Here is a 27,199-nt window from a genome sequence, read left to right as displayed (position 1 = left end):
TTTCGCTTTAGTCTTCATCGTGAAATTAGTTGAACAAAGCTGCATTTCCAGTTACAACACTCTCAGTTCGATAACTTTTATAGTAAACAATCGAAAAATATTACTGTTTGTAACTACCACTAAGTAATTCAACCGTCATTGAAAAATTGCTGTAAGATAAAAATGGATACGTATCAGTGTTATAGAAGCAACTCTGTTCACAGTGGAGGGATAAGGTGAAACAATTTGTATCTCACGTATATCCGCTAATCGCAATACATCATTCTTTAAACTTCAAGAAATTAAAATCTCCAGTGAGACTTTAGTTCTGTATCACGATAAGTCAGAAGGGCAGGCGATTAAGTACTTTAAATGCATGTGAAATTTACCTATTTCCCATATAGATAATTTTATGTTGCATGCTTAAGGTTGGGTTCATTCAAAAATGTATTTTATTTTGCTGCTGGAAGGGGGATTAAAAATTGTATTTAGGAGCAAGATTTGAGTTAAATTTAAGAATTAGAAAATTTTAAATAATTTAACTTTTTAGTTCTTGGATTATGTTTCTAAAAGTGGAAATACATTTCCTTCGTTTTGAAGCTGCGGATATGGGGAACAGAATGTGCAACAAGCTTTTGTAAAACATAAACAAAAGAATTGTCCATTATACAGTTGTAAGTAGAAACAAGACGGTTTTTTTCTTTCTTTTAATTTATTGGCCTGCAAATAATTTAAAAAAAAAAAAAAAAAACGATGCGGATAGTGACCAAAATGTGCACGCCTATTTCTTTTTCTATAAGGCAGTTCAATTGACGGGTTTTATATAGTTTGTTCCATAAGCTCGCGTCCACGTACTCCATTTTTAATGCTTTATGTATCTTAAAATAATAACTGTTTCTATGGCAACCATTATTCAGTGGAACCATTCCTACCCCTAATGACGACTGTGTCTCTGCAAATTAAAATTTCGATATTCTCAAAGGAATACTTTAGAACAGCAAACTTAAATAAGTGATCTTACTACCTGCATCAGTTTGAGTTATCATGTACAATATTTACGGCAAGTGTGAGGTTTTAAAAATTTGAAATAAAATTTTTATCTAGACAAATTTTGAATCCGTTGCAAGATACCAATATTAATATCTAACTGTCATTTTTACCTACGAAAATAGAAATTTGACATAATATAGGAAATAAAATGTAGTTGACGTACGTCTTTTTATGCAATTTACACTTATCTAATATTCTCCACGGCATGCTACTAAATCGCCACGGAAAGGGCAAACAGACACATTTTGTGAAGTTATTTATACTAAGCGAACGTTTTCTACGGAATGTGCTTACATTCCTGAGCACTTACAAAAAATTATAAAATGAGTCTAACTAACTAACACGTGAAACCTTGAAAGTAAAAACCCCGCCAATTATCCGTAAAACGAAATGTTAACGGCTATTAATAACAAAGACCGAATTCCTTATTTTCTGAACAGTAGACTATCTGTTTAGCTTTTGGGCCATTGAGGATGATTTTCATATCTGAAAATATTGTAACGGTGGCATATTTTGCATATATTTGTAACTGATAAAAGCCATTGAATTTATTCACGACTCTTTCTAGGAAAACACCCCAAGATTTTTTTTCCTAGAATAAAATGTATGTGAAGAGTACTATAGCATGCTTTAATGTCTTGAGGTATACAAAACCGTCAAAGGCAGCACAACGGTTTTCGTATTCGAAGCATCACGCAAAAGGTTGTCCCACAAGATATGCAAGACAATCATTTGTCTCTACATTAAGACATTGGATGTACCGCTCGTCTGATTCAACCACAGACAACGTGCCAGTGGACACGGCAGAACTAAAGAATATCGTTGACAGAACCCCGATAACATGTCTCATGCTTTTTCATTTTTACTTGATGCTATTTTTCCTGCAAATGCTCAACTTTGTGTGCTATTTACAGTCTTTTGAAAATTTGAGCCTAGAGTGGTGTGAATGCAGTTTTTTACTCTCATTTAGATAGAATTCATCCATTTAATTATCTAAATGATATGTTGCATTGAGAAGCACCCGGGAAACGCCAGGTAATAAGCTAGTTCCCTATAAAGCAATTGGTTTAGAGAGTTCAAACTTACGTGTAGTTTAGGGTAGACCTTTGACTCCTAAATAGGCCATACAGTGTAATAAATGTGATTGAAGTCTAGCGAGTTGAGCGTCCACTCAAAAGATAATACCATGTCAAAAAAAAAAAAAAAAAAAAAAATGCGCCTTGCACCACTCGCCTTTTTGCTTATATGAATCGGTGTGGATCAAGGAAAATGTCCAGTTTACATTGTTGAAGTGCTCTTAGGCCCACAGAAGTACAATAACTTCTAAAATGTCCATCTGGTTCACTTCTTGATTCATTTTATGACCCTCATCCACAAAAAACTAGAGATTTTTTTTTTTGCTTGTGCTGATTCCATCACAGACAAGCCTGACTTCGGATTTTGGCGATATTTAACATTTTTTAAGGTGCTTGGCTACAGACCAATTCTTATTGTTCTGGGGGATATGAGCTGGTTGAATACTTTCTCTTCCCGTCTCAAACGTTTTTGGCATCTTTGGAGTCATAAAAATGCCTGACCTTTTAGGAACTCGTAAAACTTCTGTTTGAGATGTTTTTTTCCTTAGTTGCACTTATCGGTTACAAATTCCCATCTTACGAACGACTGCTCTCGTGGAAACCCAAGGATTTCATTGAACTCACTTTCGGATGACCTGACGATTAACTCGAATGTTCATTGTTCATTTTGTCAACTTTCCGGACATCGACTATCATTTCCAAGCCACTCGAAACGACATACCGTTTCAAAAACTGTTTGCCGGGGTACGACAAGCAAACGAAATGTGGTTATACTTGGTTAAACAACTTAAAATAGCAGGCATTTTATTTAAAATTGTAAGAAAACCGAAAAACAGTACATAAACTAGGAAATATAAACTATTTTCTAATCAAGTGAGAGACAAAAATAAACTAGGCACTTATTAAAATGAAATTACTTTACTTTCATTCGATGATGCAATTTTCGTTCGATATATTCTTTTTTTTTTTTTTTTTTTTTTTTTTTTTTTTTTTTTGCGCCGCACCCTGTATACTACCGTGCTAAGCAAAAAAGTGGAATTTGAAGTTGGGCTCAAGCTGAGATATTGTGTTTTAAAGTTTTGCTCTTCCATATATTTGATTCAGATTTCTTTTTTTTTTTTTTTTCCTTTTTTTAAATTCTTGATCAAATGACCTTAAAACATTTTATTTATTATGTAAAATACGAAACAGAAAACAACTTGGTTCTAATAACTCAGTTTTGTTCAAAAGTGCTGGTATGACTACTTTTACTACTGTGCTTAGCACGGCCATATGAATAAACTGAAACTCCAGTTTAAGTTTTGGTTCAGCTTAAGAAAAACCAATTTAGTTTTGATTTGGACTTAGGGTTGGAAAAAATAAAAACTCAATAGCTTTTATTTTCAGACAGTAACAGTGTATTATTTTTCTTTCAAAAAAAAATCATGTTTGAAAGTCGAAAATTTCAATTAATATTTCAAGTTTCAAAGGCAACCTAAAATATACCTGTATCATGAATGTCTGAACTAAATTGGCTTCTTTCCCCTGTCTTAATTTTTTCTCAGTTGCGAAAGTGTTCTTCTCGTTGTGTAATATGCCCCTAGTCGACCCTAGAAAGACTCATTGCTCTTGAACCTCATAAGAAAAAATGCTGTGAATGCAGAAGAAAAATGAACGACTTCAGCCCCGACTCCGACCCAACAAATTTTAGAGCCTTCGACTCTGACTGCTTTACCCCAAAATCAGTCCCACCCGACTGACTCCGTAGCCATGGCAGATTGTGGACTCGGAGGGAAAAGGACCGACTCCGTCAGCCTTCGATTCTCGAGTCAAACTCCTTTACCCCAAAATCAGTTAGACTCTGACTCCAATAAAATTACGCAGCAATTCAAACACAAATGCTTAAATTAATATCCAGACATATTCTCTAGTAGTTAGAATAGTTAGTCTGTACTCAGTCAAAAGCGGATGCTCCTCTTTTTAAACTGCAAATATCAGTTTATATATTTTTTTTTAGTTTTTACATCATTTCCTTTGAATAATTTGACCAAAAGAAGTCAAGTCTGGAGCAAATGTATCACTTGCTTTTCAAAAATATATCTTAAAAGCATATTTGTTAGCTACAATTTAAAAGTTCATAAAATAAAGCATTTAAAGCACTGTTATTTCGTAACAAATAATTAAGCATTTACGTCGAATTATAACACGCTAACAATACATAAAATTAATCAACGAAAATCATCCACTTCTGGTATCTTACAGCCATCTATTCAGGAAAGGATAATCTTCTTTCAATTCATTCAAGTGGGATACAATCTAGAGTACAGCTTGCACATGAATAAATACAAATTCTATTGTATTCAGTCACGTGCAAGCAATTCTTCTTACACCAAAAGGAGAAAGAAAAACTAATACCGAGATTGGAGAACAAGAAAAATAAATTATCTTTTTCGAACGCAGTAAATGTGTTTTTTCTTGTACAGCAATTTGGTAAAAAGTTAAGGAAATAAGGTTTTTTCCCCTCTCTTAAGTAAATACAATTCTCAAATCAATACTTGAGCAAAGGTAACAATTTAGGTAAAAATAGAGCTAAGTTAACATATATTCTTTTTCCTTGAATTGTTTCCTTAATTTTCAATAATCTGCTCAAGATTTGATTATATCTTCAAAGTTATATATATATATATATATATATATATATATATATATATATATATATATATATATATATATATATATATATAAACATGAGATACATTTCAAATATAAATTGAAAGACATTGCAAGAAAAATGAAAAAATAAATACTAAAGTGTACTGTAATGCCAGCGCAAAGCTGCTAGAAACAAAATCAGTATCAACATATTCATGAAAAAACAATCAAAATAAATTGGAAAATTCAAAAAGCAAGAACACGGAAACAACACCAAAATGAAAAAAGGGAACCAGGGACCGATACTTTCTTAAGGGGAGAACCGGTCCCTAAGTTCACAAGGCCCTTTCTGTTTAGCAAGAGGGGAGGTCCCAATAATTTGCTACCTTGCTACCCTCCCCTAAGCAAGTTATTGGGACCTTCCCTCTTGCTAAACAGAAAGGGCCTTCTGAACTTAGGGACCGGTCCACCCCTTGAGAAAGTATCGGTTCCTGTTTCACCTTTTTTCATTTTGGTGTTGTTTCCATGTTCTTGATTTTTGCATTTTCCAATTTACTTTGTTTTTTCATGAATACATACATACATATCGTTCACACATGTTGAAATAGTTGACATACTTTTATAATTGCATTAATGCTTTTATTCAACCCATAAAGAAATAGAAAAGTACATATTTTATTTTAAAATACAGATATAGAACCTTGATGGATTTTGTTTAACAAAAGCATCATCAATTTTTTACGCAATCGTACTCTTTTTCTAATCGTGCTTCTTTTTTTTCTGTGGCTGTGGTTTAAGTGCAATGAAGTACAGAATTGCATACAAACTTGAATTTTAATTTCCGAATTCGTTGAAATTTTTCGAATCACATATGACGGTTTGAATTTGAATAAAAAGAGCAAATGAAGAACCTATTGCAAAAAATCGAGTTATCTGTGTGGTTTATTAATTCTTAAACATGCTTTAAATATTTTACACATTACTCCTAAACCCGAGTATAGAATTACATATTGAAGTAAACAAATCAAAATAAATATCAAATGACACATCACACTTGCAGATTAACAAACTTTTTTTTAATACTCAACTAGAAATGTAACGAGCATTTTTTATTTAATGACAGAGTTCATGATTTATGAATGAATACAATCTAAATGCTTTACCATGTCCTATTAGGTTGCGCAGTTGAGACTACTTTTAATCATATTTTAAAAGAAAAATTGTAGTTATGCACCCGAAGTTTTTCATAAATGAAGAGAAGGAAAAAAAAATCAGGAAAAACTGAAAATGATTGCCGGAGGACATTTTAATAATTGAAATTGTATCTGGAAATCAGATTTCTTCAGTTCAAATACCTGAGAGTATTGCAACGAAATTTGCCCGAAATGAATGTAGTACCCGTATTTACAAGTAACTGACTTACTGAACCCAACGGGAGGTTACGAGAGATCACAGTGACCTTCCAAAAGCTTCCTTATTCGACATATTTTTTCGGACAATTTGACAAATTTGGATACAGCATTTTGAAAAGAAAAATTGCATTTTTAATGCTTTTAATTACAAAAATCGCAATTTTTTTCAAAAAAAAAAAAATAATGCTTTAATGTCTCCTCTCTGTTGATGCAGGTATTCACCTGTGTATACGCATATTGCAGCATTCACTGATATTAGATGTTTCATTCGGCGAAATTGAAAATTTCCTTCACCTTAAAATTGAGGCTCGGAGCGCCCCTGACAACGCACTCCATAGCCAAAACAACAATGTCCTTTTACAAACAAAAGAAAAAAAATCAAAGTTACTCGACAAACTTAATTAGACATATCTTAATGTAAGTCGTGCAACTTGGATACAAGAAAAAATAATTTTTAAACGTTTGAGCATTTCCCTTTTAATTTCATTCCGTCACAGAATATGTAAACTTTCCCATACTGCATCGAGTATTGCAATGTAGGACGATGGATATCAACAACTTCAAATTAGTATTCAAGAGCAGCTTCCAAACAGTGACTTTAGAATTGTTGTATTCTTTAATAACTGCGTATATTGATACGAGCTAAAAGTTACCTCATAGCTGTAAAATAGGATGAACTACAAGTAAATATCTAACAGCTCGTTACGTAATCCTACCGTGTTACCCTTGTTAGGGATCATCAGTCCGGAATCTTCGTAACAGATGTGAAGTAGTAAACTCCCCCAGCCTACAGTTTCTGGATGCCGCAACGAGTTGTTTGGTATTGCTTGTGTACTTTATTGGCAACTTATTTTGTAAAAATAAAAGCATAAAACTGATGCTGTTACCTTGTCAGCATAGTGCATTATTGAACCTTCTGCAGTTTCTTTTGAAGTCAAATGCAGTAAAATCCTGCTTACAACGAGTTTCAAAGGACTGCAAGTTTTGCTCGTTCTAGCGAGAGTTTCGTCCTGACGTAATTCAAGTAGAGTAATGGAAATTAAAATGAGACTACTTATTTCCTTGAAATAGATATTTCGTTATATTGGTGTTCGCTGCAATGAGATTTTAAAGTATACTAGAAAATATGAAGTGATGCAAAGTAAACCCATAGTTCAAAGCTACCATAAATAACTGTACTCGTGTTTAACATGCGTCTCTAATTCACTGAACGCAACACAAATGAATCACAAAAGTACAATTCCATTTTAAAGGCGAGAAATTAGTGTTGAACCAACTTTCACGCAAATGTTAAAACTACAGTTATGCCATCTCGCTCGCTATATTAACAACATTTAATATCGTAATATCATTTTAATGTGTGTGTGTGTGTGTGTATGTGTGTTCCCGATACAAATCCACAGTGTACGTCGGATCTCGACCAAAGTTGGCAGGGAGGTACTTGGGCACTCGAGAAGAAACGTAAGGTGGAAGGGGGGGGGGATTCAAACGCCCAAAAAAGAACCAAACCGTTCGAATTTTAATTTTAGGACCAGAAAATAGCATTAAATGACTTTCTTAACTCGAAATAATTATCCGATTTTCTTGATTTAGGTCCCATTCGAAAGGCCGCGAAAAATACGCATGAAGTTTATTTTTTTTCCTTCGATTTAAAAAAAAAAAAAAAAAAAAAAAAAAAAAAAAAACAAGGCTGTAAAATCAGCAGGAAAAAAGTTATAAGCATTTTTAAGCCATATGGAACATCAAAATCAAATCAGAAATTTATCGTTTGACAACGAACTCATTTAAATTAGCGCGAATAAAACCATTGAAAAGACAGATCTGTTGCCATTTTTTTCTCGACTGTGAACAAATAAAATTCTTGCTTCTGCTTTGCGGTAAAATTTTCGCCTTCTGATAATTATTGCCCCATACAATTTTTTTTTCTGTATTGCCAGCAGATGATAATGAAGGATTTTAGTTGCATTAATGGAGGGTTGCGTTTAATTTGTTCGGGACTTTTAGATTTGCCGTTAATGAAATTTAAGAATCATTTTTTTAAACGAAAATGTTACAGTGTTTTTATTTTTCTTTCTCTAACTGAAGCATAGTTGTTGAACACTCGTCACTTGACAAAACTTTTATTTTCGAGGTAGACTGTGCAAAGCCCGGCAACGCAGCTAGTCTAAAATAAGAATTACTATAAAGGAAGAGTTTCTAAAAAGGTTGCCTAGCAACTGTCATTCCTTGGTTCAACTTTAAACAAAGAAAAATTTATTAAAACCAGGTGTGAAAGATTAAATCACCTAAAATCATTCTCTCTGTAAAACGACTACAAAAAATCACCACATTCATTTTATTCCGTTCTACTACAATATCCACTTCAAAAGTGGTTTTAATGAAACGCGGAACTTTATTAACTGAAATTAAACTCTTGCTGGAGATAAAAGTGCACTAAGCTTGTTATCGCCTTTTAGCATTCATTTTTCCGAGAAGGTTTAAAAATTAAATAAACCTGGGGATGAATCCTTCCTAAGTGCCCTATAATCTGTAAGTAATTTTACGCATAAAATAAGAAAGTTTCTAAGTGCGTAAATTATCTGAAGTTTAAATGCTGGAAATTCTGGAGAGCAAAACTAGTTTTTCGTATAATGTTTACATGCCTACCTGCTTTGATCGTTTCATGTTGCACCTAAAATTTATCTTGATATAGTTAAAATGGCTTTAGATAAATAATTGACAGCGACTTAAAATGCTGACATTTCTGAGAATGTATTATATATTTGTATTACAATCGTTAAAAGTAATTTTGAGCCTTGCTGGCAATTTTTTTTTTCTTTTACTGCATTTGAAGATCTTGTAGCGTTAAGATAAGCCATATAGCGTTAAGTCTTTTTTTTTTATTCTTAAATAACCACGACTTCTTTATGCAAGATTTATTATTGAATTTAAAGAAAAGGTAATTATTTCCAGAAACCAGAGGATGATAATAACATTGAATTATATGGGTAAAAATTCTGACAGTCTAGTTATTTAGAAACAAAAAAAAGGAAGTGACTTAACCCTTTCGGAACAAAACTATGACCTACACCCTTTTGGCTCAAATGCGTAACAACAAATACGAAATGAAGCGACTTATTTTACTTACTTAAGAACACAAAGTAGTGCAGCAAACGGAAAAGAATAGAGTTAGTAGATTATATTTTCTTGTGCTAAACAAATTAACAGTAGGAGTAAGATAAAAACAAGCAACAACAAAAGAATCTCCAAAGTACTGAATTTGTGATTAAATAATAATTAGCAAGATATGAAACATAAGAGTCACAAACTTTATCTGAAACAAATGTTGAGAACCATAATTTTTCACCTTTTGATGCAGCAGGTAGATTGTAGCAAGAAGCAGAATTTGGCACATTTGCCCCCCCCCCCTTCGAAATAGTTAGAAATTTGAATATTCAAGTTTTCAACTACGTTTTCCTAATTTTCTAGGTTTTTAAGTACTTGAAAATGGAATTTATATTTTCAAGTATTATTCACTTTGAGGATCGAGTCATTCAATTTTTTGGGAGTTGGGGGCTCCCAACAAAGCGAGGGCTCTAAGCTGTAGCTTGTTTAGATAATTGGTAAATCCACATCTGGATACATAACAGATAGTTTTAACATTCTCCAAATTGTTTACAGATAAAATCTCAGCAGTTACAATTTCGATGCTTATTTGCAGTCGTTTTTCCCCGTTTTTATTGTAATAATGTCTCTCATCTTAAGAATAATGCTTTTTTTTTAATTCACATTTTAGAAACGTCAAAAAAAGAAAACTTCTGCAACTCAGTTGTTTTACTGCAGTTTTCAAAACGCATTCCAATGTGTAAAACTTCACTGAAATAAAAATACATCAGCTGCATATTCTTTACATTCAATAAAAATATTGCCTAGTCTTTACCGCAACATTTTCTTTTAACCCCGTGTCTCTAACAAAAACGCAATTTTTTTTCTTCTTTTTTTTTTGCCGGCTGCGATAGAGTAGAATAATCTCTTGGTTTTACTGATACGTAAGTCTATAGTTCCGCGAATATTTTTCAAAGACCTTAAAAGACATTCCACTGAAAAATGACATTTTTTTTTCTTTTGAGAGAGGGGTAATGATTTACCTAGGCTCATAAAGTCTTGTGAAATATAACACAAGGAGAACATTTTACATTAAAATGGCATCTTTCTAAAGAAATTGCTCCTTACTACGTTTTAAAGAAAGATGAGTGAAATGTAAGGTTTTTTCCTACAGGGTAGAGGGTCAAGAATGCGGATCGAGCTGTGTATGAGTGTATGCACTCATGTCCACAATTAAAGTCACAAACATTTTTTCAACGTAATTCTAGATTACTGAGGCCGAGCCTCTGTTCCAGGGGCCTGTCATTATAGCATATTTAAAGTATGCGTTTTGCCTATAATATCTTAGGTGTTGAAATTAATGCAGCGGGAATGCTTTTCGCTTTTTTGACTTTTTGATGCTGCTTTCATTATGCAGACTGAACTATGACGGATTATGCACTTTTAAGTCACTATCGCAATTGTAGTTCATGAGTTATTGAGTCCAATAATTTTCTACCTATCGAATACGTGAATTTTTACATAGAGGTGAATTTTTGCATGATATTTTTACAAAAGGGCTATACATTTCAATCACGAATGCTTTTCACGAGACAGCTCCTTTTTTTAAATACAAGAAGGATAAAAAATAAAGAAAAAAAAAGTTTCATGCCCTGCTTAAATTTTTCACTCATTTTTTTTAAGCAATTTTTGTTTCAATAAAATTTGGTACAGGGTAGACCGACCAGTGAATGAACAGTTAAGCACAATTTCATTTTTAAAAACTCCTAGTAATTTTAAATTCTATACTATACAGTTCGCAATAGTTAAAACATTTTAATTGATCTATGTAAATATCTCTAAAAAATCGCGGGAACGCTTCCGACTTTTTTATGTGTTTAAAGAAAAAATGGCACGACGACCCAGTGAATGAACACCTCGAACCAGTAAATGAACATAAATTGGTACAGTGAATGAACATGATAAATTTTGATTCAAAAAGAAACTAAATTTCTTTGAGATCTGTCTATCTATCTTGACAGTATTCGAACTGAAAGTGCAACAATATGTAAATTACCTAGGTGGCGTAGTCGTATTTCTACGTATATAAGCATGAACTCTAGAGTTGGAAAGGTGCTCAATTGATTTAATGGTTTGTTGGTCAAATTTGACGCATGGTCAAAATGTATAAGTTTGATTTATTTATCAGCTCAGTGAGCATATTCTTATTTTTGAATGTAACATAAACCAATAAATGGTTTTTTAACTTAATGTCTCTTGCTTTGCTACTCTGTTATCTACCAATGGTTATGGGGCCATTGCAACGCAATAATAGTTATCTTCAAGCAGAGACAAAAGTAGTAGATTGACGAGAGTAAAAACATCTACTTGGAACTTTTTATTGCCGTTTTGTCAAAAAAGGAAAATGGCTGACTTCGCTGGAGACACGGAAGACATCCGGATAAAGGTTGAGAAATTCAACGGATGTGAATACAGACGTTTTGGGCAGCTAAAATGAGGGCGGCGCTTATGGGAGTTGGAAGCTGGCAAATTGTTACAGGAGATTCAGTGAAACCTGATGGAAAGGATCCGAAGGAAATGGCCAAGTTTCAGCGACTAGACGAGAAAGCGTATTCTCTGATCTACAGTTGTTTGGAAGAAAGATACCAAGAACTTATTGATGACGCAGAAAGCTCACACGAAGCGTGGAAAGTTCTGAAGGACAATTTCGACATGCAGTCCCGAGCAAGATTGGTGAGAAATTTAGACGAATTTTTTCGTATTAAGTTTAATTCCGAAAATGAAAATATTGGAATGTTTATTAGGAGGGTTAAACAATCTGCTACTCGTTGTAATGAAAGTAATCATAAAATAGATGATTTATACATATGCTTTCAATTAATAAGAGACTTGCCTGATGAATTTAATGGAATTGTTCAGAAATTGTATACTGTAGATGATAAAGATTTTACTGTTGAAAAAATCTCCGAAGCTTTGCTGCTAGAAAATAGTAGGTTAAATTTAATCGATTATGACAAGGGTAAAAATGAAAATTCTGTTTTTGTAACAAAATATGAGAACCGTAAAAATAGCGCACAAAAGTTAACTTTTGAGAAAAATAATTTAAAACGAGGTAATGTTTTAAAAATAGGCCCATGTCATGAATGTGGTCTTTATGGACATTTAAAGCGAAATTGTTTTAAATTTAAATCTAAAAACAAATCGAACAAAAGTCTGAAACCGAATTTTAAAGGTTGCATTACTGAATCTAACGTAAATCTGAGTGTAATATCAAATGTTAACAAATGTTCAGATTCTGATTGTAATGTAGGATTTGTAAAAGACTTGAAAACAGGTTTTGTCCTGGATTCTGGAGCCACAAATCACTTCGTAAACGATAAAACTCATTTAAATGACTTTCGTGAAATTAAAGAACAAAATATGTCTGTTGCAACTAGAAATTCTCATGCGCCGATTAAAGGCGTTGGTACGTTAAAATTTCATGTGAAATGTGATGGGGAATTTGTAGAAGTTAATTTGAGAGACGTGTTATATGCTCCAGATCTGAGGCGAAATTTATTTTCAGGACTTATGCTAGATAAGTATGGTTATAAAACTGTTTGTGGAAATGGTAAAGCTACCGTTTATTCTGCGGATCGTAGCAAGTGGTTTGAATTTAAATTAGGGGATCAATTCTATTAAATTGAACCAATTTGGCAAGAAAATAGTCTGAGAAACCCTACAGCAAACGTAACTTCTAGTGAGAAAATTGAACTTTGGCACAGACGTTTTGCACACTGTAATTATCATAAACTGAACCAGATCTCAAAGAGTGGGGCCGTGAGGGATTTACCAGAGATACCAATTTATAAGAGTATCTGTGATGTATGTCAGGAAGCAAAATCTAAACGTTCATCTTTTAAAAAATCAAACACAGTGAAGGCTCAAAAGGTGTTAGAAAGAATTCACACTGATGTATGGGGAAAGTCGCCTGTTAAAACAGAAAATGGGTATGTGTACTATCTTTCGATAATTGATGAATATTCAGGTCGTGTGTGGATCTATCCTTTAAAAGCAAAATCAGAGGTGTTTTCTAAGTTTAAGTTATTTATTTCATTAGCGGAAAAACAATCTGACTGTAAATTAAAATGCGTTCGTAGTGATAACGGACTTGAATTCTGTCATATTGAATTTGGGAAATTTCTTGAAGAAAGAGGGATTAGACATGAAAGAACTGTTATCATGACGCCAGAAATGAATCCATTTGCCGAAAGCTTTAATGGTTACGCAATGGATGCCGTTCGGGCAATGTTAATCGAATCTAAGTTACCAAAGAAATTTTGGCTTGAAGCGCTTTTTCATTACGTTCATGTAAGAAATCGAATTCCTGTAGGAAAAAGAGTCAAAAGTCCTATTGAATTATGGTATGAAAATGTACCTTCAGTCAAACATTTTAGAGTATTTGGTAGTTTGGCTTACGCTCACATTCCTAAGCAAAAAAGGGATAAATTATCACCTAAGGGAAAACCGGGTGTTATGGTTGGTTATGCCGTAAACACAAGGAATATCGAATTTATTTTCCTTCTAATGGTAAAGTTATCGAGACAATTCATGTTAACTTTGATGAGACTAAAATAGCAATGGACGCGATACTGGGCATAAAAAACTCTGTACCTTTAAAGAATGTTACTAATGTAAAAATAAAACTTAACGATTATGAATCGGATTGTTCAAGTGATAGTGAGAGTGAAAAAATTGAATTAAAACATTCACAATCACAATTTAAGTCAGAAGATTTATCTAGTCGGGAACAAACTTCTGAAGAATCGGAAAGTGAAAGTACAGGTGATTCAGAAAATCGAAAAAGATCGAAATTGAAAAATCCAGTAAAGGGGAAATGGATCCGTTTCGAACAGCCTAGAAAAGATAATTCGCGAATAGATGTGTTTTACAAACTTGAAAATGATAATCATAAGTTCAATTGTATCAAAAATGTGAGGAAATTTTGTAAAACAAATAACATATTATTTGATAAAGAATTTTTTAATTTTAAGCCAACTGGAAATTTAGACGAAGTAGAGGTCAATTTAGTTTTTATTCCTAAAAATGTAATTGAAGCGAGAAACTGTCTAGAATCTGCAGATTGGGAACGTTCAATGCAGCATGAACTTGAAATTATGGAAAAACGTAAAGTTTACGACTTAGTACCACCACCAGATAAAAATGTAAAAATAATTGGTTGTAGGTGGGTGTACACTAAAAAGTTTAATTGTAAAGGTGAAACAAAGTCTTTCAAAAGTAGGTTGGTCGCACTTGGGTACTCACAGGGGTCTGAAACGTACGAAGAAGTATTCTCCCCAGTACTGGACATATCCCTTATACGTTTATTTTTCACAATATTTGTAGTAATTTTAAAATGGAAAGATGTCCAGCTAGATGTCAAAAGTGCGTACTTATATGCGGACTTAAAGCATGAAATTTATATGAAACAGCCCCCAGGCTTTGTAAATTCAAAACGACCAGATTGGGTTTGCAAACTTAATAAAGCTATTTATGGGTTACATCAATCTGGAAGGGCATGGTTTCAAACATTTGATGCAGTTATACTTTCCTTTGGATTTGTTAAATTAAATTGGTGTAATTGTGTTTACATGCTGAAGAGTAAAAATATATTGTTACTTGTTTATGTAGACGATATAATTATATTTGGTGAATGCAAATCAAATATTATCAATGTTGTAAATGTATTGAAACAAAAATTTGATTTAAATTACTTAGGTAAAACTTCTAAATTGTTAGGAATTGAATTCGAGCGGAATGATAAGTTAATCTTACACCAAAGAAGTTATATTAAAATTTTAAAAGAACGATTTAGTTGGATTAATAGAAGTTTTGTAAGTTTACCTATCGTAAAGGAATTTTTGTCGAAGGATCATCAGAATTTGGATGAACAAGTTGCATTAAATTTGCCTTATCGTAATTTGTTAGGGTGTTTGGCTTTTTTAGCGACTCGCACAAGGCCGGACATAATGTATGCTGTGAATGTACTTTCTCAATATCAACAGAATCCTTTAATGGATCATTGGAAAAGTTTAGTTAAGTTATTTAATTATGTCTTAGACACAGAATCGTTAGGATTAGATTTGGCTAGAGCTAGAAAATTTCGTTTAAGTTGTTATTCTGACGCAGCACATGCACAATGTTTAAATGATAGAAAATCAATCAGTGGTAACATAATATTTTTGGATAATGTACCAGTTAATTGGCGAACTGCTAAACAAAAATGTGTGGCTACTAGCTCGATGGAGTCGGAATACATTGCTCTAGTAGAAGCAGCTAAAGAAATATTGTGGTTTACGAGAATTTGCAGGGAACTTTCGAATTTGGACATTCAATTTGATGAATCGCTTTTATTTTGTGATAATACTGCTGCGATTGATTTTGCAAACTCTCCAATCGAAAACAAACGAACTCGTCATATTGACATTAAGTATCATTTCTTTAGAGATTTATTAAAGGAAAAATATTTTCAGTTGAAATTTGTATCAACAGATAAAAATTGTGCAGATTATTTTACGAAGCCGTTTACAAATCAAAGGCGTAAAAAATTCTTGACCATGTTGTATGGTGAACAGTTATAATTTGTGTTATGTTCTGTTATTTATTTTTTTAGTTTTCAGTCCGATGGGGCCGAATGACAGTATTCGAACTGAAAGTGCAACAATATGTAAATTACCTAGGTGGCGTAGTCGTATTTCTACGTATATAAGCATGAACTCTAGAGTTGGAAAGGTGCTCAATTGATTTAATGGTTTGTTGGTCAAATTTGACGCATGGTCAAAATGTATAAGTTTGATTTATTTATCAGCTCAGTGAGCATATTCTTATTTTTGAATGTAACATAAACCAATAAATGGTTTTTTAACTTAATGTCTCTTGCTTTGCTACTCTGTTATCTACCATATCTATATAACTATCTATATCTATTTAACTATCTATCTATTTATATAACTATCTATATCTATCTATCTATCCATGTATCATTTTATACCTCTATCCATTTATCAATATACATTTCTATCTACACATCTATCGGTCTATCTCTGTCTATTTACCTATTTATCAATGTACTTATCTATTTTTCTATCTATGTATCTACTTATCTATCTATCTATCTATTTATATATCTTATCTATCTATCTATCTATCTACTTAATTTTTCTATCTATCTATCTATCAGTTTATGTGCTTATCTATCTTTATATCTATCTACTTATCTATCCACTAGTGTATAAACTTATCTACTTATCTATATATATATATATCTACCTATCTATCTACTTATCTATATATATATATCTCCTTATCTATCTATGTACTTATCTACCTATATATCTACTTATCTACTTATCTATATACTTATCTATTTATCTATCTGTCTATCTACCTAACTATCTGCCTAATTATTTGTCTGTACATCTAAATATCTACCAATCTATTATCCTATCAATCTACCTGCTTTTTTACCTGTCTATCTATCTTCCTATCTATCAAACTATCTCCTTATCAATATACCTACCTATCTATATCTATTGATCTATCTACCTGTCTATATATCTACTATCCATCTCTATATTAGTCTCTTTACCTAGCTATCTATATCTATATTAGTCTCTCTATCTACCTATATAACTATTTACCTCTTATTTTTTATATACCTATCTCTATATCTACCTCTATCTATTTATCTAACTATCTATATACAAACAATACATACATATCTACCTATCTATTCTCTCTCTTTGTATATATATATTTCTATTTCTCTGTCTCTCTATCTACCTGTCTATCTATCAAAAGAGATAAATATATAGAAAGACAGATGTAGGTAGGTAGGATAGAGATATATAGATAGATAAAAGATAAAACTCAGTAAAAAGTGCATTGTTTGCAAAGACAAAAATAAAGAAATGATAAAATATATAATGAAATACATAAATAAATAAGCATATAAAACTATCTGCATTACAAAAAAGTACGAAAATGAAAATATCTCAAAGAAACTTCAAATTTCTTTTTAAATCAAAAGAAATTTTGCCATTGTTCATTCACTGGGTTTTCGCAATTTTTATCCCTCTACCTGAAAATCTACGCATTCTGCATTGACTGAAACAATTTAAATGAATAGCCTAAATATGTATGCTTAATTTTTCTTTCGTAGAGTTAAAAAATAAAATTTATCGTTAAAAATAATGTGTATCAAAATAATTGCTAGCAGCAAACCAGCCTTATTTTTTTGAAAGAGAGAAAGGACGATTCACATCAGTAAAAATTTCAAATTTTTTCCAGGAAAAAAATACGTATCCAAAGTAACCAATCAGGTATCAGATAGCTTAGAATATCAATAAAGAACGCTTTTGTAGTAAATTTATTCAGAAAAAAATATTTGGAAGCTTATTTTTTTTAAAAAAATGACGCGCTGTTCATTCACTGGGTGGTGTTCACTGACTGGTCGGTCTACCCTACGCTTTCATTTTTGTTTTCTTTTTAATATTAGCAGAATTGTTGAATAATTTACAGATAAAAATAATTTAAATTGAGGCGTTTTTGAAAAAAAAATCGGCCTTTTTTTCCCTTTTTCTCTCTCTTTCTTGTTCTTCAATTTGCATTCTAATTCAATTCATGTGGCATCTCAATTTGATGTCCTCTACTAGCCTGTCCAATCGAAGATGTGAGTAGACTAAGCAATTTATTAAATAGAAATGTTGTTGATGTTACCCGTACATTTTATTAGTGGCCATTTAGTAGAAGTGTGGATTGATCTGATTTCGAAATAAAGTGGCGTTTTGGCAACGTTTTTGGTATGATTACAAGCCAATCAAATAAAACAGCCTTGTGCCTTGATAGTATAGACCAGCGGTTCCCAACCTTTTCCCCCTTGCGAACCCCTTCCAAACTCCGAAAGAAGTTGGCGAACCCCTTGGGTACTAGGTAATAAATAACAAACGAGGGGGGGGGGGGACGCGCGCGCGCGCGCACACACACACACGCATTGACAATAATATTGAGAGATTTTTTTTAGTTTGATGCTGCTCCGTAGTTCATAACAAGAACGAAAACACAATTGCAAAATATAGAATTACAAATATTGCTACGAACTAAAATGATTGCTAAAAAATGAATACAAAACAAATTCACCGAAAAATAAACACAGTGATTATTCTGTGTTGAGCTTCCATCGACTATGAAAAAATTTTGAAAATGGGATATTTGTGGAACAAAGAGGCTCAAAAATAAAGTTTGGCTGACATTTTTCTGACCTAGGATACATTTATCTCCAACAACTAAATCAGAAATCAATTAAAGAATGATCTTTAAAATACCTTTCAGGGAACTCTCAGATTAACTAAATGAACTTTTTTTCTTGAAATAAAATGAGACAGATCTCTAGGTCTAAGTCTTCTTGAAAAGGACTACGAGCCTAACTGTTTCATAAAGATATACTGCGTGAATAAACGGCGTATATTAAAAAATAATAGAAGCGTCTATTTCCAATATACGCATTTACTCCAATTCTTACATAATTTTTACCAAGACAAATAGTTTTAAGCTCACTTACTACAAAAGAAATTTTCTACACAAATTTTATAAATACCTTATTTACATATAGCGCAAATTAAGTTGCATGGTTAAATTCCGTTGATTTTTTTACTGGGTAAACCTCACACTGCCAAATTTCAACCACGAAAATTTTCTATAGTAATTAATTTTTCATACTTCCCGTGGTATTCTTGGATTGCTAGCCATTCTTTCCCTTTTTCGACAAGAAAGCTCGAAGTAAATTCTAGTCGATGTAGTGTGAAAATAATAGCAACTAACAACAGCGTAATCTCACTTCTATGCATTTTTGACTCAACACAAAAGAAGAGCCATAGCTCTTCATCGGACTCAAATGGTAAAGAAACCAAACAACAAAATATTTTAGACACTCGTATGTGCTCCATGTAATGTTTTTATCAAGTTTAATCAAACTTTTCTGTCAAAAGCTTGTGAGGAGACGAAAGCTTTCAAATTCTTTCATCTGAGGACACTGTATTCACAAAAAGAGTTTTTTCAGCATGGCTTCAGGGCTATCATTGTCAATGGAAGCGCTAAAACTGGCACTTTGCAGTGACAGAGTAAACCATTTAAATGTAAAATGTGTCAGGAAGTATGCAAATATTTTCATTTTAAGAGTATCGAATGTTCGAGAGACAAATGAATAAAAAAGGAACAAAATTTGCCTGAAACCACTTGAACATCCGAAACAGGCATGTTAAAACTCTGCCATTACAATATTTTTTTCGCGAACCCCCTGAAAACCTCTCGCGAACCCCCAGGGGTTCGCGAAAAACCGGTTGGGAACCGCTGGAATAGACAAAGAAGTGTTAAATTATGAAATATAAGCACTTTTTGAAAATCATGGGTTGATGCTGCGGTTTAAACTAAACCCCTCAAACATAAACTTCAAATGATTCAAAATTTGAACTGAGCTGGTTTTGATTTTTTTTTTCAAATGATACTGCAATTAAATTCATGTAGTACCTCATTTAAATACATGCAATTTACATAAGAGATAAATTTAATTCATCCAATGGCTTTGTTCAATCTGTAATAAATTTCAAAAAATTACACTAAAAGCTCGATAACATTAGAGATAATTTTAAAGAGATGTTCTTAATATAATGAAGAATTATTTAATGGCTTAAAATACTGCATTTAGTTAAATAGATAAAAATTTCAGTCTTGTTAAACAATTCAAAATGAATACCTTTGCTAGATGCTTGATGTGATATTTTATTCTCTTGTTGGTTTGTTGTCAGTGTCAATTCCCCCACCAAAAAGCACAGATCTGATACAGGGATGCGGAGGCACTCAAACAGGTGTCGGAGGAACCATAGTATCACCGGGGTATCCAGATTCGTTTCCAAAAGATGTAGAATGTGTTTGGTTGGTAAGAGTAGACACGAGTAAACATATCTACGTTCGAATTTTGGATCTCCAACTGTATGGCAGCATAGGTAAGATTCTTAATATTATGTTTAGAGAGAAGTTCATTTAGAGGAAAGTATTTCTACAATTCTTAATCGTCCAGCGGGCGCCGCCTTTATGCCAGGTTTGATAGGTGAAAGTTTCTGAAAAGAGCTAAACCACTGAGTAAAAATAGGTGGGTCATTCGATGTGACAGAACGGTACATTTGGAGTAGTTTTGCCACAACATTTTGTTTCATAAAGAAAAATAATACAAGGTAGAAATTTAGTTTTTGATAGCTACAGTAACGATTTGTCATAAGAACTATGTAGAACACCGAAAGTTAGTCAGTTTGAATAAAATAATTGAACGGCATGCAATAGAGAGAATGCCTATGACGGAACGGGACACATACGAGTTCCGTTCCGTCCCAAATATTTTAATGCACATTCTTCAATCATTATATTTGAAAACGATAACTGTTAATGTTCCACGTAGTTCTTATGACAAATCCCTACAGTTGCTATCAAAAACAAAATTTCTAGCTTGTTTTATTTGTATTTATAAAACAAAATGTACTATCAAAACTACTCCAAATGTCCCATTCCGTCACATGGAATAGCCCAGCTAAAAATAGCCAACTATTTCGAAAACTGCCTCTCCTTTCGGATGTTTCGGAAATCGTTAAATTGTAACCATAGTTAGAATTAGCAAGTTATGAGTTAGTGAGAAGCAAAGGAATGCAAGTCGCCAAAATTAAAAAATTGGAGATAAGCAGTGCAAATGGTAGATGAACCGCTCCTCTGTTTTGGGGTAAGAGATAGTACTGGTAGCCCTAGCAGGTGCTGCTATACAGCAAGATTTAGAAAAACTTTCTGGTGAAAGCCTACCTAGGACTACATCTTTAAACGCGTTTTACTCAAAGCTTGAAAATGTCCTCTCACATGTCTTTGCTTCTCATTGCCTCATGTATATGAAGGCGGAAAACAAAGAGAGAAATGTAAAGCGTGGCTTACGGTAAGTAGACTTTCGTGCAAGTTTTTTGGCAAGGCAAAAGAAAATTTGATGAAAATATATTGAGAATAATTAGCATGGAATTAAAGACAAAGGGGTTGGGACTTGATAAAAACTTCGAGTTATGATAATATTCGAGTTATAGGGCTTCGAGTTATTGCGAATTGACTGAAAATGTATATATATACACAGGGTGTTCCGTTTGAACTTGCAAAACCTCTATTTTCGCAACCATTAGTCTTAGATGCATACTTCCAATTGCAAAAATGTTCAAAATCAGATGCAGAGTTAAGATATTACTTAGTCTCAGGACATGAGTTTTTTCAACGTAACGAACATGAAAGATCTTAGATACAAAATTCCATGCATATTAATTTTTCACCTATCTAGAATTGAAATAGTGTGTCTGAGAGATACGCACGACTGTTTGAGTAAGTTCTTATTGCATTCGATTTTTTATGTTGTCATAGGAAAATTTTATCACAGTGGACTACCGTTCAAACCTTAGAGCAGGAATTAGTAAACGGAGGGAGCAAGTCCAATCATTGGCTTATCAAAAGCTAAGGCTAAGGCTAAGACTTCAAGTCACGTGACTCAACAACGACGAATGGTGGAGGAAACTAGGGAAGGAAACTTGATTTCTTCCAATGATTTTCTTTAAAATCACGTGACTCGGGGTCTTAGGTTCAAGAAAAGAAGACCTCTCTCCATTTTATCTCTTCTCAATGGTTTAAACGTATTTCTAGGGGTCGTTCCTAAAAAATGTGCGATTTTTCAGCCTAAAAAAGTAAAATAAATAAAATTGAATGCAACAATAAATTTATTTAAACAGTCACTTGTATCTCTCAGATACAAAAAGCAGATGTACAGACTGCTCTTAAGGCTAGAAAAACTCTTATGATTTCTAATAGTACATATATAGGAAGGGGAAGAATAGCTAAACGTTCATAGTGCTATCTTGACGTAAAACTATAAAACGATATTATCTCTTTCTGTATCTCTCACATACGCGCTCCAGCTGGAAGGTTAAAAGAATTGCAGAAATACCGAATTCGTCATCTCATCCTCCTTTACCCTGCATTTCACACTTTTAAAATACTTTCTTTTATTTGAATTCTACCTCAAACTAAATTTAATTCTTTCATTATTTTTTTCTCCGCTATTAAATTAGGTTGTTGTTGCATGCCCCCATTGGACAGCAGTGCTAGACCAGGTGCATGAAAATTTAGACCCTCAAAGAATCCAACACTGTTAAAGGATCGTCAGTTAAATCATGTTTCGAAAGCCCCAAGCACGCGAGAATGTGTTCTGGTGAAGCTGCTCAGAACAGTTGGAACACATTTCAAAGTTCTTGAATCCCTCGGAAAATTTCATTGATTTAAGGTGATCACTTTAAAGGCGGGCAAGAATAATTTGATCCTGTCCTGTTAAAATCCAGAGCCAGGGATTCTCCAGGTCATGGATGGGGAAGGGGGGAATACAGCCTCTGTGTTGGTCACAAGGAAGGACCTGAGTACCCACCTTAATCACATTAAATTATTTATTTATGAGCTACATAATTATTATAAAGATATATCCTTACTTAGCAGTGCTAGTGGTTTAAGTATTGGGCAATTAAAATTAAAATTAGGACCTGTTACTGATTATGTACTACAAAATTTTAAAATGCAAATCCAAAACTGGGTGCGAAATATCAATACTGATGTGATTTAAAATTTGATGTGGGAACTTATCTGACTTTTTTTTTTTTTTTTTTAAATTCAGTCACTTATAAGTGGAATGTGGTACGTCATTCTCAAAATAAGGTAATCTTTTTCTATTTTTTACACCCAATTCAATGTAAAGAAAAGAAGAATATTTACACCAGGGTAGGTTTCAGAAAATGAATTTCTGTATATTACTAAATCCAAATTCCTAACGGAAGAGGTTTTTTTGTTTGAAACTAGTTTATTAGCTTCGCTGTGTACGCCTCAAAAACTCAATAGCTTGTCTACCCTGCTAACTCCTTTTAATATTTTCCCCCACATAAATATGTAATAAATTAAACCCATTTAAGAGTTGGGCTTATTAAGACACAGCTACGTGCAACGGAAGCCAAGCTAAAAGAAACTTCGAATATTCGGAACAAAGATAAACAGCAGAATTACTGAAATATATCTTAATATGTGTTGGGGAAATGTATAAATGCTTTATTTAAAAAAAATGAAATACCTTTAGCATCTCTCATAATTATACTGACAAAATATTATTTCTTTATTAACTTCATATAACTGAAAAACCATTTTATTAATTTTCTGTACTATTTAATTATTTCAGTTATTGAAATTTCTTTCAGCAAATTGTGCAGATGCAGAATTATCCATTTACGATGGCTATTCCAGTTTTTCTTTTAATCCTGAAATTATGAAAAAATTTTGTGGTGACCTTAAGTATTACAAGAATGTGGAAGAACGCACACAAATGTCAAAAAGAAACAGACTTCTGATAAGGTAATTGGTTCTTAGAATACTTACGCAATAACGTAAAAGGTCCTTCCTTGTTTAGGAAATTCTTAGAAAATTTGTTGTGAAGTAAATGTGAGTTTCGAGATGATTTGTGTAAGGTAAATGTGACTTTATATTATTTATGTAAATTATTACAATTTATGTAAATTGAATGTGATAGTCAATGCGTACTGTGTAGAAGGTATTTTAAACGTTTTCAAAACTGGTAATTATTATCAAATTTGAACTGAAATTATTCTTTCGTTAGTAGAATCGTTTTAGCAATGCATAACTGAGGCCAGATAAATGGGTTGTAAGAAAATAGTGATGCTAGGGCTAGGAGCTGTTCACATTCCATTAACAACAGAATACTCAACAGATAAATATTCGAGAAAACTTCGGTTATGGAAACATTTCCTGACAAGAAAGGAATAGCTGATTCTGATAATTTACGCAGTATAAAGGAGAGGGGGTACAATATGGCAATGGGCTGCAATGAGAAAAATTTAATATTTCCTGTAATTCAATTACTGGCAATTTAAAATGTATGCCACATTTTAGTTAACTTATATGGCAACATCATAGAGACCAGCCACTCACACGTTTCATAATGTAGGGAAGCTGTAACTCTTTTTATTTTGGCTATCACTGTAGAAAATTCATAAAAGTTTTACTTTTTTGAAATTGAATTCAGTTACACAGCAGCCAATGGCCTACTGTGCAATCTCAGCTTTTGGAGAACTAGAGCTATCTGGTGCAAAAGCAAATAGTCCGGTTAGGTGGTCAGTCTACGATGGAACCCCCAGTGTTTAACTTCCAAACACGCTTGGTACTTATTTCATCGACCCACTAGCCGCGTTTATAACGCACTTTTCGACCCGGTAAATCCCCGCTCTGGCTCCGCAAAAATCCGATTGAAAAATTCCCCGTTTCCATGTAAAAAGAGGCTCTCCCATTGTACCAGAGAAAGCGGTTTTTACCCAGCATCCTTAGCGGCTAGTAGACGAACTTGTTTTCGCGTAATGCATTCTGGGTAAAAACACCGCTTTCACTCCAGAAGCTAGCAGGAGGAGGAAAAATCCACATTTTCCCCGCAAATAACCGGAATGCGGTGAAAAGCAGGTTTTTTCCGGGGTCGAAAGTGTCCATGGAAACGGCCCTACTGAAAGAGTGAAAGGCTAAGTCCCCCGTGCCCAACCCGGGAATTGAACCAAGGTCTACGATGTGGAAGCGCGAAACGCTACCACGAATCCTTTAAATAAGAAGTAAAAGAAGATTTAAAAAAAAAAAAAAGAAGCCTTTATGGAAGTCGTCGTTTTTCCGCAATTTTTCTATTTTAATATTGTTTAAAAAATATATCTATTTGGGGAAATCACATCTAAGCTCAAATCAAAAGAAAAAATCGTATTCCTATATGGTCAACCAATTCCTTTTATATTATGCATTTCATCCCAAACTGGATATTAAATGCATTATTACATACAATCAATTTCTATATAAAACCTGAAAATGTGTTCTTTAGATAATTCCTTAGCAAGAATTTCTGTAAGTAAAATAAAAAACAAAAGAGTTGTAGCTGGTACGTCTGTAAGCAATTTTCTCGGATTAATACGCATGACAACATCAAACAAGTGAACAGATCTACTATGTATTCCTAATTCCTAGGAAAGCAAATTTGTGTTTTATCTCATAATATACTAAAACAGTACAAATAACATGCACAGAAAAATGTTGTAATGTTATCATTCACTTAAGTGTGTGAATATTTACTAATGTATCATAAATGTTTCAACTTTCTTAAAGATTTAAAACGAAGGTAACGTCTGAAAAAAAAGGAGAAAACGAAGACAAAGTAATTGGTTTCAAATTAGTATGGACCGCAGTTGCGTTTGAATATCATGGTAAGTAATAGTGCGCAAGTTGTGCAATAATTGAATCGATTATTTTAGAAAAAGCGTAAGTCCACTAGATTACCGCCTTTTCTGAATGGACTTACTCCCTTTCTGAAATAATCGATTCAATTATTCAATTAAAACAAGTCTTTAATCGCATATAAATTATGATAACATGAAATATAAATAAGTTGCAAGTGAACACAGTAGATCCTTAAGAACTCAATACTCAATAACCCGGTCGATTTCAGAAAAGTCGATCACATTCTAGCAGGATTTTAAAAAAAATCGGAAGAAAAACCTGACTTAGATTTTCAAACTCGGCCACTTTTAAGTCCACATTAAGTCGAGTTTTCGAGGTTCTGTATTCGTTTAACTTTTTTATTTAATGATCGAGTATTTATTGAAACTAAAAAATAATCGTCATATTGAAAAAAAACGGGAATCTAAATATAGTATTTGTATGTTCATAGAGCATTAAGGAATAAAGCATTGTGATTAAGCAATACAAGATAACTGTTGGAGAAGTGCTTTTAACCATGAAATTTACAAAAGGTTTGGTGAGCCTAACATCTTAAAAATTATAAAGGCATCTCGCATTAGGTGGCTGGGCCACATATTTCAATATGCAGATGCGTTTCCCATAAAAAGAGTCACCTTCTCCAATATTAAAGGAAAACGCCGAAGAGGGAGACCATCTATCAGGTGGCTGGATGGGGTAGAAAAGGACTTAAAAGTAGTAGGAGTGAACCGATGAAAGGGGCATTGCACGGGATAGGGTTAGGTGGGAAAGACTTCAGGTCTTGGCCTGCAACAGGCTGTAGCACCAGCGAAGAAGTAGATTAAGCAGTGCATTTTTTGTAACCAGTTAAAACGAACCCAAAAGTATCTGCCTTTTTTCTTTGGGTAACATCAGAATTATTCACAACTAACTAAACTCGCACGGTTGTGCTCTTGCTATAAGGTAAAAAAAAATCTTTTATCATATGTAAATTTTCCTTCCCACTCCGCAATAGAAAAAAAACGATTCTAATTCGTTTATTAAAATGTGCACACTAAATTTCACCTAAGGTCCAAGCGTATTCCATGAAGTAATAAAAAATCATCATATAATGACGTCTACTTCTTGTAAAAACTCTCTCTTTCACAGCATAAAAGCATTTAGTTTAAGTACTCTTTAAAATCATTCAAAACCACCGTAGCTAAGAGTTTAAAGTTCAATAATAACATAATAAATTGCAATTATCCAATCCCAACGAAATTGTCGGCGAAAAAGAGGCAAATAAATAACAAATATCACTAAGTTTTAATTTATCGTGAAGAAATACGAAGAACTAAGACAAAAAAAATCAATAGAAATAAAAACTACATGAATGCATGAAAAAAAATAAAAAAGTAGACGATGAAATTTAATTCGAATGAATAAATTTCATTGGTCACGCAACGAAGAGTCAAAATCAAGGAAAAGTACTCCTACCCAAAGGGAAAAAAATTAATTAAAATACTTTGAACAATTAAAAAAAAATAATAAAAATCCGTGTTTTCAATGAAAGAAAAAGAATTTAATTGAGTTATGTAATATAGTTAC

At 33.0% G+C, this 27,199-nt stretch overlaps 1 protein-coding gene across 1 annotated transcript in view; it reads left to right on the top strand.

Moving 5' to 3' along the window:
* The window catches only part of LOC129218594 (tolloid-like protein 1), a 195,527-nt gene that overhangs the window by 124,106 nt on the left and 44,222 nt on the right, over positions 1–27,199 (top strand). Inside the window, exons 5-7 of the mRNA XM_054852912.1 lie at positions 20,074–20,271; positions 23,572–23,725; positions 25,523–25,620. Coding sequence (XP_054708887.1) covers positions 20,074–20,271; positions 23,572–23,725; positions 25,523–25,620 — 450 coding nt within the window. The remainder of the gene's footprint in view (positions 1–20,073; positions 20,272–23,571; positions 23,726–25,522; positions 25,621–27,199) is intronic.

The sequence above is a fragment of the Uloborus diversus genome, chromosome 3, assembly GCF_026930045.1.
Source record: "Uloborus diversus isolate 005 chromosome 3, Udiv.v.3.1, whole genome shotgun sequence".
Classification (NCBI taxonomy): domain Eukaryota; kingdom Metazoa; phylum Arthropoda; class Arachnida; order Araneae; family Uloboridae; genus Uloborus; species Uloborus diversus.
This window is presented reverse-complemented; position numbering and strand designations above follow the sequence as displayed.